Source organism: Sturnira hondurensis, unplaced genomic scaffold (assembly GCF_014824575.4).
Source record: "Sturnira hondurensis isolate 20B ecotype Veracruz unplaced genomic scaffold, ASM1482457v3 Scaffold0020038, whole genome shotgun sequence".
NCBI classification, from domain to species: Eukaryota; Metazoa; Chordata; class Mammalia; order Chiroptera; family Phyllostomidae; genus Sturnira; species Sturnira hondurensis.
Genome location: NW_028092669.1, coordinates 887592 through 902638, shown reverse-complemented (window position 1 = coordinate 902638; position 15047 = coordinate 887592). Strand labels below are relative to the sequence as shown.

Here is a 15047-nt window from a genome sequence, read left to right as displayed (position 1 = left end):
AAGATGATGCTGACCTCATAAAAAGAATTTGGGAGTCTTCCCTTTTCTCGAATTTTTTTAGAATAGTCTGAGAAGAACAGGGGTTCTCTCTTAAATGTTTTGTAAAATTCTCTTATGGAACTGTCCAGTCCAGGGGTTTTGTATGCCAGGAATTTTTTTATTACTGCTTCAGTTTCACTAGTTGTTTTTGGTCTGTTCAGGCTTTGTGTGTTTTATCAATTCAGTTTTGGAAGATTATATTTTTCTACAAATTTGTCCATTTCACCCAGGTTTTTAAATACCTGATATCAAATTATACTACAAAGCCACTGTAATCAAAACAATCTGGTACTGGCATAAGAACACACACATAGGTCAATGAAACAGAATAGGGAGTCCAGAAGTACACACATGTCTCTATGTTAGGTAAATAGGGCAGGAGCTTAAAATGGAGTAAAAATAGCACTTTTACCAAATGGTTTGGGAAATATGGATAGCTACGTGCAATAAAATGAAACTCTACCACTAACTTATACCGTAGGTACACAAAAATAAACTCAATCAGGGTAAGAGACTTAAATATAAGTTGTGACACCGTAAAAGTTCTAGAGAAGAACATTGGCAGGAATATTTCAGATATTCCACATAGCAATATTTTCACTGATATGTCCCCTAGAGCAAGGAATATAAAGGAAAGAATAACAAATGGAATGCTGGCTGGTGTGGCTCAGTGGATTCACTGCCAGCCTTCAAACCAAAGGGTTACTTGTTCGCTCCCCTGTCTAGGATACATGGCTGAGTTGTGGACCACTCTCCCAGTAGGGGGTGCCTGAATGGCAACCACACATTAATGCATCTCTCCCTCTCTTTCTCTCTCCTTTCCCCTCTCTAAAAGTAAATGAATAAAATTTTTTTAAAAAGTAAACAAATGGGACTACACCAAATTAAAAAGCTTCTGCACAGCTAAAGAAAACATCAGCAAAATGAAAAAGGAAAGAACTGTATAGGAAAATATATTTGCTAACGATACCTTGGACAAAGGTTTGATGTCCAAAATACATTTAAAAAGTCACATGACTCCACACCAGGAAGAGAAACAATCCAATTAAAAAAATGAGCAAAGAATCTGAACAGACACCTTTCCAAAGAGGACATACAGAGGGCCCAGTGACATATGAAAGGATGTTCAACTTCACTAGCCATCAGAAAGATGCAAATTAAAACCACAATGAGATATCACCTCATACTGGTCTGAATGGCCATGATTAACAAGTCAGTAAACAAATGCTGACAAGGTTGTGGAGAAAAGGGAAACTAGTACACTATTGGTGGGAATGCAGACCAGTGAAGCCACTGTGGAAAACAGTATGGAATTTCCTCAAAAAACTGAAAATGGAACTGTCTTTTGACCCAGCAATAACATTGCTGGAATTATATCCTTAAAATCCTGAAACACCAATTCAAAAGAACCTATGCACCTCAATGTTCATTCACAGCAGCATTATTTACAATAGCCAAGTGCTGGAAACAGCCTACATGCTCAGTAGTAAATGAGTGGATCAAAAAACTGTGGTACATTTACACAATGGAATACTATGCAGGAGAAAGAAAGAAGGAACCCCTACCCTTTTTAACAGTATGGGTGGAACTGGAACACATTATGCTAAGTGAAATAAGCCATCAGTGTAAAACAAATCCATATGATCTCACCTATAAGAGGAACCTAAACAACAAAACAAACAAGTGAGAAAAATATATCAGAGACATATAAATAAAGCACAAACTGACAGTAATCAGAGAAGAGGCAGAACTAGGGTAATGGGGGAAATAAGGCAAAGCTTCATCAAGGAAAATATAAAGGACCCATGGACAAAGACAACCAGGGAAGGAGGATTGAATATGGGAGGTCAGGGGGCGGATAAGGCTTGGGAGAGTAATAGGGGAAGAATTAAGGGAACTGTAATTGAACAACAATAGAAAATTGATTTAGCTCTTTTATTCATCCAAATATATATTGTAAATAAGTTTACTGACTTTCTCAATATATTTTTCTATGTGTTTTGAAATATAAGTTTCTACTGCTACTGTATTTGAAATTATGTTGAATATATAGATTACATTTTGAAAAAAAATGGCATTGTTATTAAGTCACCTGATTCATAAATGTGACAATTTTTTTTCATTTAGGTATTCTTATTTGTTTTACTGTTGAATTTTACAGTTTTGTTAACAAAGGTCTTGTGTATTATTTTTTAAGGTTAATTCTGACTTACTTTTACCAGTCAAGGTTCAACCTATAGGAATTGACTTACTCTATTCATTAGGTAAGATAGCTAAGAAAGTCCAAAGTCCATAGGGCAGGCTGCTTTCAGGAAGTGATAATCATCATCATGATCAAGCTGAAATTCACAGGCACAGGTTAAAGCTACTGTTCACAGGTGACAGACTATCCTCCCCCACTCCCATGCCTGGATCCCCCCACCTAGTTTTCAGTCCTTCCAACTGATTGAATCAGGCCTGCGCAGCTTACCAATGATAATCTCCTTACTTAAAACTGTATTTTACCATGTATAATGTGTACCCACATTTTTTGTCCAAACTTTCAGAAACAAAATCTTTTGTTTTAATTTTTAAATTTATTTATTTATTTATTTATTTATATTTAGAAGCAAAACTAATGATCATATTTTGGGGTATTATTTTGTATATGGATATTGTTATTGCTTCTTAGAGTTATACTTTTAATGCATAAGCACAAATAAAAAAATTAAAACATTTATATAAATACATAATTAGTACTACCTATGTAAATTGTGCATCCTTATTTTTCCCTCAAAAGTTTAGGGGGGAAAAGTTGCCTTATACATGGCAAAATATGGTAAATTAATTAGAATTATTTAAGCACATCTATAAACTTAGAGCAGTATCTAGACTAGTATTTCATTAAATAACTGGGGACTATAACCTAGCCAACTGCCACATTAACAAAACCATTACGATACAGCTTTGATTCCTAATTTAAGTTGCATCTTGTTTTTTTCTTACTTGATTATTATTAATGTAGAGGGGCTATATTGATTTCTATAAGATGACATTGTACCTTAATCATTTTCTTATATTTGTTTTAATAGATGGTCAGTTGACATTCTACATAGATAAATTCCATTTGATCATATTATCTGCAAATAATTCTAATTATTTCAACTCTTCATTTTTTTTATCTTATAATATTGGCCAGTATACCTAGTAATATGTTAAGTGGAAAGGATATCAAATATCTTAGATCATTATTTGACATTATTAGGTTGTGTCTAAAATTCCACCATAAGTAGGATATTTGCTTTAGTTATGGTATAAATTCTTTAGCATATTAAGAATATTTACTTCTGTTCCTAGTTTTCTGATTGTTATTTTCTTTTATTATGAAGAAATTTTGAACTTTATGAAATATTCATTATGTATCCATTGAATGAAGAACTATTCAGACTACTAGTTTTTGACTTAAATATTTGTTAATCTTAAGCCACACTTAATGTTTATCTACAATAAACCCTTGCCTATTATGATGAATCACATTTCCTATGTTATTTCAGTTGGTTAGCAAAATCTTTTTAATAATTTGTGTCTATTGCTATAAGTAAAATGGGCTCATAATTTTCTTTTCTTTTCTAGATGTATTTAATTTTGAAATTAATGTTACTTTGCCTTCTTAAAATGTTTTAGGAAATTTACCCTTTTTCCTATTTTCTGGAACTTCTTTTATTAGACAGGAATTTTTTGTTCTTTCAAAGTTAGCAGAACTCCCTTAAAAATTTTCTGGGCTAGGGAATTTTTGTTACCACAAAAATGAAACCACAAAAGTTATGATAAATAGAAAATGATGTTTCTTTTACATTGAATTTTTAATCTATGTTAATTGTATAACTTTACAAAGGAAATAAGATAGCCCTCATCTTTTGATTAGTAGTTAAGAGAGTAATTGTTACTCTTCAAATACTGTTGAGTCAGTTTACATAATAGATTGTATAGAAACACACTTTACATGGAACTCTACAAAGGTGAGAATGAGTGTATTTCATCCTCTCATGATCTCTGTGCTTTTATCTCCTAGGACATACAGGACGGTTATTAAAGTCTCTGTGCTTCACCAGTCTTTCCTTCCTGTTACTACACATCATTTTTCACATCACATTGGCTAGCCTTGAAGCTCAACACCGTATTGCACCTGGTTACAACTGTGAGTACTAATTATTTTTCATATTATGTATGTGCATAATAAAGCTATTTCATAACTCTCTTAGAAATCTATACAATATATTATCAAATTCATAGCAATTTTTGGTCATTTTTAAATCCAATATACTATACATACATATAAAGAAACCTTGCTATGGAGAATTAAGTAATACTAGCAAATTAATTAATGGATCTTCAACATATATTAGGTATTAGACTCCAATCTGTATGTAAGACATTATCATTGAGCATAAGCCCCCAAAATAAAGATTTACGTACAGTCCTTAGAACTTAATGCACAGCTAATAAGACAAGATGTGTACAATTTTAACATAATAAATAAAAATATAAAAGTAGAATACCATTATAGTATTTAGTAACTTAAATCCTATTCTGAAGCATAGTATAAAAATTATATGTCTTTATGGGGAAAATGTAGTGACACATAGTTTCTTATTCAAATTGGGAGTTTTTTATTTTTATTCATAAGAAAATAACATTTATACATGATATTTTGAAGTTATGATCATAGAATTTCAACACATATATGCTTTATCTAGGTAGTACCATCTTTCCAAAACTAACTTGCTTTCAGCTAAATCCTACCTCAGTTTTTGTAGGACATGTGATTGTGATTTGGAAAAAAAAGCATATCAAGTAGAAGGAATACAATTCATATGTTTTAAATTAAACCTCAAGAAACCCTCAGAAATTTGAAATTGACTATAATAGTAGTTTTAAATTGTCCATTTTTCTTTGAAGAACTCATTTGTCAGTTGGAAATGTGCTGATTTTCCTTAAGTGCAAACATAAGTAATTTGAAGTAAACCTAGATTTCCCTGTAAAATAAAAAGGGAGTTAAAATTCTTTACAAATCAATGAGTATTGACATATACATAGTATGAGATTCTCTAATAAAAACAAATTTATAAACTATTCAGTATCTCTCACTGGGTAACTTTTTAGAGCTACATTTTACAGTTAAAGTTAGTGTCTATTTTGGCCATTTTATTGAGTTCAGAGTGCCTTGGGTAATGATACCTATCAAAATGATTTTTGACTTAAGATATGTCTATTATTTAAAAAATTGAGATATAATTTATATATAATAAAATTCACCCACTTAAATTATATTATTCAATGGTTGCTAGGTTGTGCAATCATTACCACTATCTAATTCCAGAACAATTTTTATCACTACAAAAAGAGACCCAGTGCCTATGAATAGTTATTCCCTGATGTGGACCCTGGCTCATGGGGTCCACCATATTGTGGATGAGGCATGAGAAATTCTCATGGACTACAGAGTCCTGTGAAAGAAAAGGGATGGCATGGCTTCTCTCTCAAGAGGATAAAAAGCCTCAGAGCACCTCCCCACTCTCTCAAAGGGAGAGCACCCCAACCCTTGCCTTGACAAGCTTTTATTGCTTTACTGGGCACGTAACATGATGGTCCTCATTTATTATGCACAGCTTTGCTTTAGGTGGTTAACTTTTACACAAAACAAAAGAGAGGATGCTGCTAATCACATCACAGAAGAAGGATATTTGCAAATGCAATGGGAAAAGTGATTGAACTGGTGACACTGGTCCTTGGAAGGTTTAGCAAAGATTTTAGGAAGCTAATTTAGAGTTTCTGCCTCAATTCAGGGTGAGGGAGTTTTAGCAAAAGCAAGTTTCATAGCAGTCTAGGTACAATGCAGGCCTGATTCCCCATGGGAGAACCCATCTGTGGGCGTGGGTCCCGTCTGGTCCCACGCCACATAGAACAGTCTCCTATAATTCCCCATTTCCTCTTCTGCCTCTATTAGATTTACCTATTCTGGAAATTCTATCTAAACAGAATCATTTGTGTCTGGCTTCTTTCATTTAGCATAAAGTTTTCAGTGTTTATCCATATTGTAGCATGTGTCAATACTTCATTCCTTTTCGTGGCTAAATAATATTCCATTATAAAGATGTGGAGTTTTTTAATGTTTACAAGAACTCACTTGATTATTAAAAACTTGATAAAATGCAGTGCTTCAGTATAAGTGGAAATTATAGTGATAAGGAGTATTTATTATACTTGGCCAGGTTCAAATCATTTTAGACTTAGTAGAAATTATATCAGTGATATTTTATTGTGCTTCTCAATAAAAAAATCCTTTGCAAATTTTAATAAGTCATTCCATAAAGAAGAATTTTGAATCATAAGTGTTGTCTGAATGAAAGTCTATTTTATGAATAAAGAGTTCTTTGTCACTGAGAATTTTTAATCACAGGTACATCACAAATCACTGGGATTTAGAAAAGATTTTATTTATTTGTTTTTAGGGAGGGGAAAGGAGGGAGAAGGAGATGGAAAGAAATACCAATTGGTGAGAGAAAATAACCTGCAAGGCAGGCATGTGCCCTGACTGGGAATCGAACCAGTGACATTTTACTTTGTAGGAAGATACCCAACCAAATAAACCACACTGGTCAAGACCCAAGTCATCATATTTTTATATTTTGAGTTTATAAGTGCATATCTTACCTATTTTTACAAATAGTTTTAAGTGCTGAGTGATAATATAGCAAGGATTTACTGGAAGCATCTAGATTAGGAAGTGAAATTCATAATTTCTTCTGACTCAAAAAGTCTAGGTATTTCTATTTTTATTCAAAATGGTGATTGTCCACAATTTTGTACGAGTCAAAATAAAAAATAATATAATAATGCAATGTTAAAACAATACCTCTTTTTTTACCTTTATAAATGTATTTATTTTCTGTAAGTTCTTCTCTCTAAGGTCCAGACAGGGTCAAACATACAGAAAGGCATATAAACTTTAACATACAAACACACCTAAGTTTGTTTTGCCTTGTCTCCTTCTTCTCAGGCAAGGATCCAAATTACCTAGATACTTTGGGTAGGCCTCACATTCACATCATGAAGTTTGTTTCTCAGCAATGAAAGGTGGAGGCCACCTCAGGTGCAGTCAGAGCTGACCTTTTGACATGCCTCTTCCTAAGCATTCCTGGCAACCTAGTCCTAAGAAGTTAGATCTGCCTCTTCCAAAGCCATAGCCTAAATATTTGGACTTCTAGATACCAAGATATTTTAATGTCTCTCTCAAAGATGTTTTGATTCATGTTCATTGCCCTCTACTACCATTCTTCACCACAATATCACTTGAACATGTCCAAATCTGATACATCATCCTGCCTTTCTTTTTTGACACTCCCATATAAAATTCTTCTGTTCCACAAAAAGCCAATCTAATAAAGTCATAATAGACACGTTATTTCTACCAAGTTAGATTCTAACTTGAATTTCATCTCTACAAAAGTTAATGTTCCAGTTGAAATATTGCTAGTAACCTACAGAGAAGAGATGTGCTGAAGATGGAATTAGAAAAGGAATTTGAGCTCTTTACTTCCAGCCATAAGCACCTTGAAAGTGAGTTTACAGAAATCATAAATTTCTTCTGAAAAATGAGTGATACATGCAATAGCATTGGCTAATTGGGCATTAGAGATTTTGGGGGGTTAGTTTCATGTGCAGCATTTAAAAGTAATACATTCTTGAAAATGGATAAAAGAGAAGAGCAAACAAACTTCAGAGCTTTGCAAACTACTTTAGTCCAAGGTTGACACATACCAGGTTTTCAGCCTGGAGCATTTTTTTTAATGATCAAGTTATATAAAATCCTGAAAATACTGTTAGAGTGGGTAATGGAAACATTGACTTTTAATTTAGAGTTGACTTCACCTCACTAATGTTATTGTTTCTTGAGCATTCGGAGTTTCAATTATGCCACCAGAGTTGTAAACACAAACTCTATTTTAATACCCCACATTGTAAGTGTAGCCTTTCTTGGCATTGGTAGATGTAAAGTAGCAAAATTTCAAATAAAAAGACAAAAGTGTCTTGGCGAGTAGTGTTGTACATTTTGGATGCTTTCTGTATGTTTAAGACATTGGTAAATTAAAGTGAAATAACCCAGACAGGTCAGGTTTCCCAATCATATTCAAGTGGTATTCAAATTCAAGACCACCAAGTGTTCATTTTATATGTGTTTAATTTTGTTTTCCTAACTGCTCCTCTCCCTGTTTAAAACTCATATACCCTCACCCTTATTTTGGCAAAAGCTCTCAGTATTCCTCAGGAATCTAAGACACATGTTTGGGGGACAACAGTAGCATTTATAAATATTGAGTCATTGGAAGTTCTTGTTCCCCCAGAGCCCTGTGAATATTAACTGGCAGTAGTAAAGATTTTCTCAAACCAGGCTATTTAGTTTTTGACTAGCTGGCAGGTTTGTTAAAGGTGCCATTGTGCAGAACTGAAACTTAACACACCTCTCCCCCTTTCTCTCGCTTTTTCATTTCCAAAATGGTACTCTTATAGGTAAGTGAGGAAATCGATGGGGCAGGGTAGAACTCTGTAAATTTTCCTCAAACATATGTTGTACTGCTTACTAAAATATTTTTATTCCATCAAAACTATACTATTTAAACAAATGTAAACCCGGTTCCAATTATGTCATTACAGATTCCATAGAAGTAGTTTGTTTGAGTGGTGGATGTGTGGCAATGTTAGTAAAATTTCAAGGCCAGTCTGGATTCTTCTGCTGCACCAAAGCATACCATTGATTGAAAGAAACTTTTGAGTTCAAAACTATAAAGGAAAATTTTGTGGTGATAATAGCTACTATTTGTAGAGCATCTACCAACTATAGGGCCCCAGGGATCATTATAGTCCTTTTCCAATTAATTACTATGTTTTTCTAGTTACAAATTTGCTTTAAGTAGGATACTCCATACATAAGATCGCATGACATTTTTTAAATGGCGGTGGGTAGGGCTGTGCAGATGAACAGCTGTGCACTGCCTGCAGGCCTGGGGAAGTGAGTTGGAGCTGCAGGCTATCCTAGGCACTGATGTCTGGCTCAGCTCCCTCTTCCAGGCTGGATCCAGCTGGAGAAAGAGGAATCATTTTATTCCTACAAAAAAAAAGGATGGTCAGCTGGCCAACACTTGTACCTGTAGGCCTGTGCTTTTTATGATCTCTCTCCCCAATGAGCTAACTTTATTTTGTGTAAACACAGCGCCCAGTCTGCCTGCCATGTTGAGGTAGGGATGAGGGTAATAATGGATGAGGTAGGGATGAGGGTAGTGTTTAGAGTAATTAACAATGAAGAAACAGGGCTCTCTGGGTTGCCTGAAGCTGCCCAGTGGCTGAGCTGGAATGTGAGCACTGATGTGTCTTGGGTTTCCACTTTCTTTCCTGTTCTTTGTAGTACTCTATTTATCACCTATTTAGTATTTGTTCCACATTGCATTTCCTAGGACTTTGAATTAATATAGTTTCAAAAGACTTAAGTAGAGTCTGGTATTTAGTATTCTTGTATTTTCTCTTATTTGAATATTGTCCTAATAATGAATTGAATATCTCTCTGAGTTCAATTGCAGCATTTATTGCTAGACTAGTTTTCTCCTGAGGATTAGCTGCTTTCTTCCAGTTTGGGGGAAGGACATCTAGAGAACCAACTCTTCTCATTCTAACAGCATAGAGAACTTGACCCAGAAGACCATTGAACAAGAGGCTGTTGTAGGCCTTAATAGTACTTAATCCTAATGCTCTGTGCTTGTCAAAACATATGAAGTTCCCAATGCTGAGCCCCAAGGTATGACACAACAGCATGTGACCTGGTGGTTCAGCATCCCATTCCCATGATTGTCAGGTGGAACCAAGGAGTAAGCCAATCTAGTAGACACTGCTTTTCAGTGTCAATGTCTTGTCTCTTGGCACACATAGACAGAAATTCATCCCATGCTTCACTCATCATTAATTGTGGTAATTAGAGATGGACCCCTAGATTTTCAGTAACCTGATAGATACATCCTCATAAAATTATTGCATAGCTTAAAGACAATCTTTATTTTTATTTTTCATTTACAAAACAGTATTGTGGAAGAAAGAGTTAGTATTTATGAACTGGGAGATAAAATATGTAAAAAGAAACTAGACCACACTTGCTGTATGTATTGTTTTTTGAAATCATTTTCTGCTGCCTGCTTTCTTTCTTATGAAATTTGGCTTGAGTGCTCTGGGAGGCTGCCTCTAGGAAAGCCGTGATGCTTCCCATCTCTCTTTTCTTCTCCTCTCCCTGGCCGACTTCCTGTAAGCAAGTACTACCCCCTCAATACAACAATTTAAAAACAAAAGAAACAAGAAAAACCTGTCGCAAGTTGTAATTCTCCTGGCCTTCTGTTACAGAATTAAGACAGTAGTCTGATTTTTTAACTACAATAGTCTAAAAACATTTGAATCATATGTATACCTTCCAATTACATTTATAATAATAAATTAGCCTTAAGTGTTATTACCTTCAGCCCCTGGTGATTGAAGCAAATGCTTTTTCCATGTACCAAGACACTTAGGCACATGCCAACCACGTTCAGCCCTGTGGGCAAGGATCTTCCAGCCTAAGTCTGGTTTATGATCAGAAGACTTCGGATGGAAAGCACAGCTGCATGAGAGCTCTGCTAACATGATATTGGATAGAGTCTATTTTCTTGGAATAAATAATATATTCAGTTTTTACAGGCAAAAGCTAGACTCATGCCAAAAAAAATTGAGGGGGTGGGACCATGAGGAAGAGAAACCCCATTAAGATGAGAATCTCTTAGGCCAGTGCCTTGCTGATATCTTGATTTTGGATAGTTATATAGGGAAGCTTAGTTTATATAGCATTTTTCTAATAGAATATCTTATTTTATTGTGAGAAGTATTTTTCATCAGAATTCTTTATACTGTCCAATATGTAAGTAAATTTAGGGCCTTATGTGACTGTGACAAGTTACTCATCTGTGTCTCATTTTCTTTACTGTAAAATGAAGATAAGTAGAGTCACTCATCTCAAAGTGTTATGGGCATTGAGTTAATACAGGCCATGCATTTAACAGTGCCTGATTCATAGCAAGCGCTCAGTAAGTATAAGCTATTATTATTATTGTTCTTGTTGTTATTGCTATTATTAATAGAGAAGTCCTATTTCTTGCACAAGGTCACACACTACAAGATGACAGAAACAACTCAGAACAAAATTCTATCTCCAAATCATATACAGTCACATCATTGATACTTGAAAATTGTGAAAAATGTGAAACTTATATGGTACCAAAAAATTCTCTATTTCAATCTTTAACTTGGTTTCTTACTAATTCTTATATTTGGGTTTATACCAACTCTATATTGTGCAAATGAAATCCCAGATAACAGGGTGAAATGGTGCTAGTTGATTGATGCCAATGAAGTGTATCTGTAGTGTCTCTACACTCTCCTTCAGTACTTTTTTTCTCTTCTTCAGTACCTTCTCCACTGGAAATTTTCACCCCACTTGCTCCAGGGCTGCAGTTTCAGGTCTGATCTGGATTTGTGAATACATTTTGTTTCTATCTTCATTCTCTTATGGACCCCACAGCTTTGCACCCATGCTATGCATTGCCTTCACAGAGGAAAATACAATATGATTCCCTATTTTTACCCTTTTTATAATATAGAATTCTGAAAGAAAATAATAAAGTATGGAAATATTAGAAAGAGAAGGAGTTAGGTGTGTGTGTGTGTGTGTGTGTGTGTGTGTGTGTGTGTGAAGTTAACTAACCCTTTGTATACATCTCACTTTAATCCTTACTGTGTCTCTTAAAAAGTAGTAGCTCTCCCTTCCTTATTGTTGACAGGGAGGTGAGGACTAGAGGCAGAAAGTATCATACCTTAGGTTACTTGATTGGTGGCATAGCCAGAATTCAAACTGAGGTCTCTTGGCCTCCATAACTCATATTGTTTCCAGTATATTATTATCCAGCCTCATAAGATGTTGGGTAGATTTATGGAGAAACTGGTCTTGGTTAACTAGATTTTAAAGAATAGGACATGTGAATTTGGGGGATATGCTGAGTAAAAGGATAATTAATCTGATATACTAAATATAAGTAAATTGTTCACAGTTGATAGTAACTTAGTGTGGTTTACTTGGTAAATATTTGTTATAAACCACTAAAAATAATATCTTCATCCCAAGAGACAGCAATGGAACACTGTAGGAGCTACCTGGCTGCATGCATGGATTAACATTTACTGCTGGGGTTGTGTCCTAGTCCTGCCTGATCCACTTCCCTGCTGACATTGCTTTGAAATGGGGGTAGACAATTGTTCTGCCATAGGCCCTGTGTCAACTTGCCAACCACCAGGGCATTCTGGCGTGTAAGTGGTTTTACTCTGCATTTTTAAAGCCTGAGAAAATTGGAGATATATTATCCCAAAGATGTAAGTCAGTTAACAAATCAAAAAGAATGTGTGGGATGCCTTTTGGTATGTGGAAATCTCTGAAATGTGAATCCCTAAAATCCGAATCTTACATACATACAGTGTAATATTTTCTCTGTGCAAGTGTTTCAAATATTTGAAGCATCTATGATATCACATCTAAGTCTTTCTTCCCAGGTACATCTTGAGTTCCTCCCCTCTGCTATCTGCTCAGCTCCTCAGTGTTTTTTGTGGATGATCAGCTAAGAGAGCATCATCAGTATCTTCTATCTGGGATAAGTATGGCCCATTAATAACAAACAACATCAGGCTGTGACTTTCCTTGCTCTGGTTATTATCCTTCCCATCAGTTAAAATTGTATGTTTGTCATATAGGTCTTTTCTTACCTGAAATATCAAATCTATTGCTTGTGACATCCTACTTCTTAAGACAGATGTGATCCCATCTTTGCTTTGGGATTTTGATTCTCCTGATGTGTACAGCCTCTTTCCTTACCATATATCATTTTAATCTCATCCCTAAATGAAGTAAAATGTTTATAGTTCCTGACACAGATCAAGCACTCCAATAAATCTTTTTAACTCTTTCTCTGTTTCACAATAGCTCACACATGGCTTCTTGTTTGTTTGTTGTTTTTCTTTTATACACAAAATCTTTTTGGTTCTAACTTTTGTTCTAAATGAGTAATGATAATAACTTCAGTGTAAATTGCCCATGATGGACCAGGGTATTTCTAATATCTTAATTCTGCCTCATAGTTCTGAAAGGTACTAGATATTTTACTCATTGCAGATAAAACAAACAGCCACAAAAGAGTTCAGTTATGCTTAAATAAAATAGTGGCAATAGCATGCAACATCAGTAGGGAGGGTGCTGGCTCCCTGTGGCTGCTCTGTGGCTGTGTGCTGGTCAGGTTGGCAGGCTCATCTAGTCAGGGGAACAAGAGACCTGAAGAAGGTGGGAAGATGACTTCGCTAGCTTGATTTCTGTCTTTCACTTCTAAATCCTACAATCTTCCTATTTCTTGCTCATATCTTTGGTTTTGCTATTCCTCAGTGAGAATGTTGTTACCCATACCACCTGTCCTCCCCTCCTTCAAGAGACCCAACCTTTAGTACTGAGTGCCTCCTCCAGGAGACCTGAGCTGACTGGTCATGTGCCTTTGGGCTCCTCAAATACTCTAAGCATTAGTAATTGAATTTTTCCTACTGAGTTATAACTCCTAATTTTAAATATTTTTTCATTAGAATATGGTCAGAATAAAGGTAGGGACTATTGTGTTTTATTTATTTTTTTAATCTGAGCACATACCACAGATGCCCATGGATAGTATCCTGCCCAATATTTTTTGAAGAATGAATAAATTAATTGATAGCAGCAAAAAAATGTGACAAAGATGAAACTGGATGACTCTCTTTTGACCTGTTTCCAGTGGATGGCTCTCCAGCTAGCTCCATGGCTGAGCCACCAATGAAAACAATCACAGTGTGCCGATGGCCTCTCTCTGTCAGGAACCTGCTCCCTTCTCTATGCCCTCCAGGTACCTACTGAAAATTTTACGAATAGTTATTGCCATTTTCCCCTCTTTTCTTTTTGAAATTTTTTTCTATCCTTACCTGAGTATATTATTTTCCATTGGAAGTAAGAGAAAAAGGGAAAGAGAAATATCCATGCAAGAAACATTAATTTATTACCTCCCATACACATCCAGACCAGGAATTGAACCCACAACCTTTTACCTAAGGGATAATGCTTCAAACAACCAAGCCACACTGACCAGGGCTCCCTTCTCAGTTCCTGAGGAAATATGAGAATGACACTCTCATATGAGGGCTTTTACTTCTCTTTAAAAATTATATGTTAAATAAAGAAAGTTGGTATTTGATTTCCTTTGTGAACAAAAAAAAATGAATTTTATTTGGATTGGGGGAAATTAAGAATGAAAATAGAAAGATGAAGTGGGAAGTGGCAAGGATAGAACAGGAGGAAGGAAGTTGTGAGGGGTGGGTGTGCTTTGGCAAGACAGCCTCATTAATAACTGGAGAGGGAAAGAAAGCCTGCAAGTGAAAAATAGGCATGCCATTCTTCTCGAGCTCATCTGCTCATGACCAGTCCTTGCTGTAAGGTAAATCATAGTGCAGGAAATTTAAAATGATTTGGGATCGATTGTGTTTGCTTAAATAACAATTTTCCTAACCTCAGTTGCATGATGCAGCATTCCTAGTGTAAATTATTTACCATAAAAGCACTAAGGTGAATCTGTGTGGTATGGAAGCAAACTTAACCTCAAAATTATGGACCAGCAACATAAAACGATAACTGTGTGTTTTCATACTTCTAGTATAATGGAAGGGTATTTCAAGGGCATAATGGAGGCAGAAAAATTTAGCCATGTATAGTCATCACATTCCAGAAAATATTAATAATATGACTTTAAATATCCTTCAGACTTACAAAACTGATTTATATTTTAGGAATTAAGTATGTGGATTCATCAATGGACACCATTTCTTTCTTAAAATAGGAATTTGGA

At 35.2% G+C, this 15047-nt stretch overlaps 1 protein-coding gene across 5 annotated transcripts in view; it reads left to right on the top strand.

Annotated features, from left to right (window-relative positions):
* Positions 1 to 15047, top strand: part of PIEZO2 (piezo type mechanosensitive ion channel component 2) — a 524101-nt gene that overhangs the window by 160344 nt on the left and 348710 nt on the right. For all 5 annotated transcript variants that reach the window (XM_037028556.1, XM_037028560.1, XM_037028559.1 and 2 more), the window contains exon 3: positions 4091 to 4216. In XM_037028556.1, coding sequence (XP_036884451.1) covers positions 4091 to 4216 — 126 coding nt within the window. The remainder of the gene's footprint in view (positions 1 to 4090; positions 4217 to 15047) is intronic.